At 37.0% G+C, this 3,313-nt stretch overlaps 1 protein-coding gene across 1 annotated transcript; it reads left to right on the top strand.

The window, feature by feature from the left end:
- Positions 1-2,309: 2,309 nt before the first annotated feature.
- On the top strand, positions 2,310-2,750 carry LOC135845112 (uncharacterized). The gene has a single exon (XM_065363578.1). It carries the CDS (start codon positions 2,310-2,312, stop codon positions 2,748-2,750), a length of 441 nt encoding a protein of 146 aa, XP_065219650.1.
- The last annotated feature ends 563 nt before the right edge of the window (positions 2,751-3,313 follow it).

Here is a 3,313-nt window from a genome sequence, read left to right as displayed (position 1 = left end):
TTCCTAGTATTGTCTATACTAACGAATGTTCTGTACTGATTGTCATCGAATATATGTAGTCACAGTGTAATTTGCATTGTCACAAAAGCCAAGAGTAAGTAAGTAGTCTTGGAATATCTCCTCCGCAATTAAAAATAAAAAATGAATAAAGAGATCAGCAAATTCAGCGAAACTTGCAAAAATGGATTCTAAACTTTAGGAAACCATCAATGAAAATTATGCTCCAAGGAATTCTCATGATTGTATCCCAAAAAAAGCTCAACTCTCAACTGACAAAATTCAAACTCTACGATCTCCAAAACATACTTACCTATGTATATTTACACTGTACAAGAATTATGAGTCTGTCCGCATGAATTTTTTCGACATTTTTTGCACCTCAAGGAGGGAGGGGGAATATTGACAAAAGAAAACTGAAACCTCCGTATCTCCGAACCTAATTCAAGCACATGAAATTTTTTTCTACATGAAAAGTGTTCAGGTGAGTACTACCTAGTACCTACTGCTATTTTTGGAAATTTTTTCAAATTTTTTCTCCAAGTAGGTGGATAATCTTTCAAAAACTCCAAAAACTCTTAAAAAATGTGTTTTTTGTGCCATTGCACAGCCAAAAAGAAATACATTGGTGATAAAGTTCTGAAATTTGGACGTGAACCTAGAAAAACTGTAGAAAATGCAACTACTTACGTATTCACTCAAAAAGATAATTTTGAGCCCATAAGCACCTTCTCACCCAAATTTAGGTCTCAGAAAGGTGGACATCATTTACAGTGGGACCCTTCCCGAAGTTCCCATTGGGGAGGGGGTGGATTTCCCTAAAATTGAGTTTTTAGTGAAAAATGTTTTATCATAGATTTACCTCATCTCGTAACTTTCTTTATCAAGGTGCAGTGCGCTATGCTACGACACAAAAAACACGTTTCAAAAAAATTTTTTGAGTTTTCAAAGATGATCCACCTGCAGAAAAAAATGTGAAAAAATTCCAAAAAATTGTGCTAATTTGAACATAATTGTTGGAAGGAAAAAAAATTCGTGTGCTTGAATCATGTTCGGAGATACGACGGTTTCAAGTTTCCTTTTGTCAATATCTCCTTTCCCCCACCAGTTGCAAAAAAATCCATATGGATAGACTCGTGCTTCCTGATTATTTTGGGTAAAATCAAAAGTTCTTATTCAAAACTCATTGAGATATGATTTTCCCCCCGAAAATGGCATTTTTTTCGTCATTGCGGACCAGGGAGGGCGGGGGAGGGGATTTTAGGGTCTAGGATGGTTTTTGAGGTGATCGAAATTTCAATAAAATTCGAGACAGGGGCATTTCACCCATTTTATTCGGGAATACTCTTTGTCCTGTTTGTGTTTTAGTTTGGATAAGTCGCCAGAATCCGAGCCTTCTATTCCTCAGAAAACAATTACTGGACAGGTAAGTTGATTTTTTACTAATACTGCGGTAAATTACGAGTAAAATTCGGTACCTACTCTCTAAATTTGAAACAGTGAAATTTCACTGTTTCAAATTTAGAGAGTATGTTGAACCTTGAAAAGTTATTAGGTAATTTATCTATAATTTTCAGGAAGAATTCGATAGAAGACAGATTGATATAGTTGAAACATCTTCTTGAAAAAAAATTTTACGAGTTCGCGATATTATAAAAATATGTTCTCGAATAGGTATCAAACAAAAATTGTCAAACATTACGAAAAATGAATCAAATATTATCAAAATTCGACCAATTTTTTTCACGAAAACCCGTTAAGTAAATTGGCACAAAAATTGTTGCAGAATTTGATATTTGACCAAAACTGCAAGAAACAACGTAAACAAGAACGTAATAGTTTGACGTCCTCAACTATTGATTTTTTTTCATTACAAACACTAGTTCTCCAAGTAAGGCTCGCATTACAACTTGAATTCAAACTCGACCCAAAAGTATGAGTTTCTGTATGGATAAAAACCAGTTTCAAAGAGAAGTGAAACCAGTTATCATCAAACATGAGGATGATGAGGAACTAAAAACTAGGTGGTTGTGTATTAGTCCAAAACCGAATCCCAATCTACAGCAACAATATACTTAGGTACTGGTTTGATCCTTCGGCACCGATTATCTCAATGATCAATACAAAAAATATGCTGAAACCGGTTTTCAGCCAAATATGCCGTTTTTTTACCGTCAGATGAAAGAATATTGTGATCATTTCACTTTCTAGATATCCTCGTCATCAAAGATTGGAATTCATATCAAAAATACCCAATTTTCATGCAATTGGAACCAGTTTTCAAGTGAACAAGAACCGGTTCTAAGCCCTAGATGAATTTCCCAACCTTTCTAGTGAAATTAATGTTCAACAAAGAGTCTTCGAACATGGATAGTCCAACTGCTACGTCGTGTGACGGAACGTCAAGCTTGGGCGCTGGCACTGTTGCGCCCCCTCCAACTCCCGAAACTCCACCACCTCCTTCGCCTCGTTTACCACCGCCTCCTCCACCTCCTACACCTGTGACTCCACCATCACCCAGTACTCTGACCCCTTCGCCTTCATTATCCCTAACTCCTTCCCCTCCATCATCCGCGACTCTTACCTCTAGCCCTCGGATGTCTACGTCTACTTCCTTCAATTCAAGTACCTCTACGACGGTGTTAATTGTGACCACTGCGACTGCGGCTGCGTCGACTTCAACTACGTCGTCGACCTTCCTGAGATCAATCGCTTCCGGAATGACCAACCTTATCTCCAACTTCGCCGGCTAATCAACGTGAACGACTGGTTGCGTAGGTTACACAAACTCCGAATCCCAATCTACAGCAACAATATACTTACAAAAAATATGCTGAAACCCGTTTTCAGTCAAATATTCAGTTTTTTTACCGTCAGATGAAAGAATGTGATCATTTCACTTGCTAGATGACGTCTCGTCATCAAAGATTGAAATTTATTTCAAAAATACCCCATTTTCCTGTAATTGGAACCAGTTTTAAAGTAAACGAGAACCGGTTCTAAGCCCTAGATGAATTTCCCAATCTTTCTAGTGAAATTAATGTTCAACAAAGAGACTCGTAAGTAGGTATTCAATCCTAAAATGAGTAAAAAAATTGAATTGAATCTGTTTATGGAAACCGGTTCTGATTGAAACAATCAATTAGTATATGTACTACGTCGAATTCAATTAATATTGTAAGGGCCTCTCGAGTTCAATTCAAACATACTTATACTGGACCTCGATACAAATAAGTAAGTAGTCTACCATTACAATTTCAAGTGCACTCTGTAAATTAATTGGAGTGAACTCAGGAACGCGTTTGGAAACTGGACT

This window comes from Planococcus citri, chromosome 4 (assembly GCF_950023065.1).
Source record: "Planococcus citri chromosome 4, ihPlaCitr1.1, whole genome shotgun sequence".
NCBI classification, from domain to species: Eukaryota; Metazoa; Arthropoda; class Insecta; order Hemiptera; family Pseudococcidae; genus Planococcus; species Planococcus citri.
This window is presented reverse-complemented; position numbering and strand designations above follow the sequence as displayed.

Bases quoted from the DNA above. Each gene is read 5' to 3' on its own strand.
- LOC135845112 (XM_065363578.1), top strand. From the start codon at position 2,310: ATGAATTTCCCAACCTTTCTAGTGAAATTAATGTTCAACAAAGAGTCT.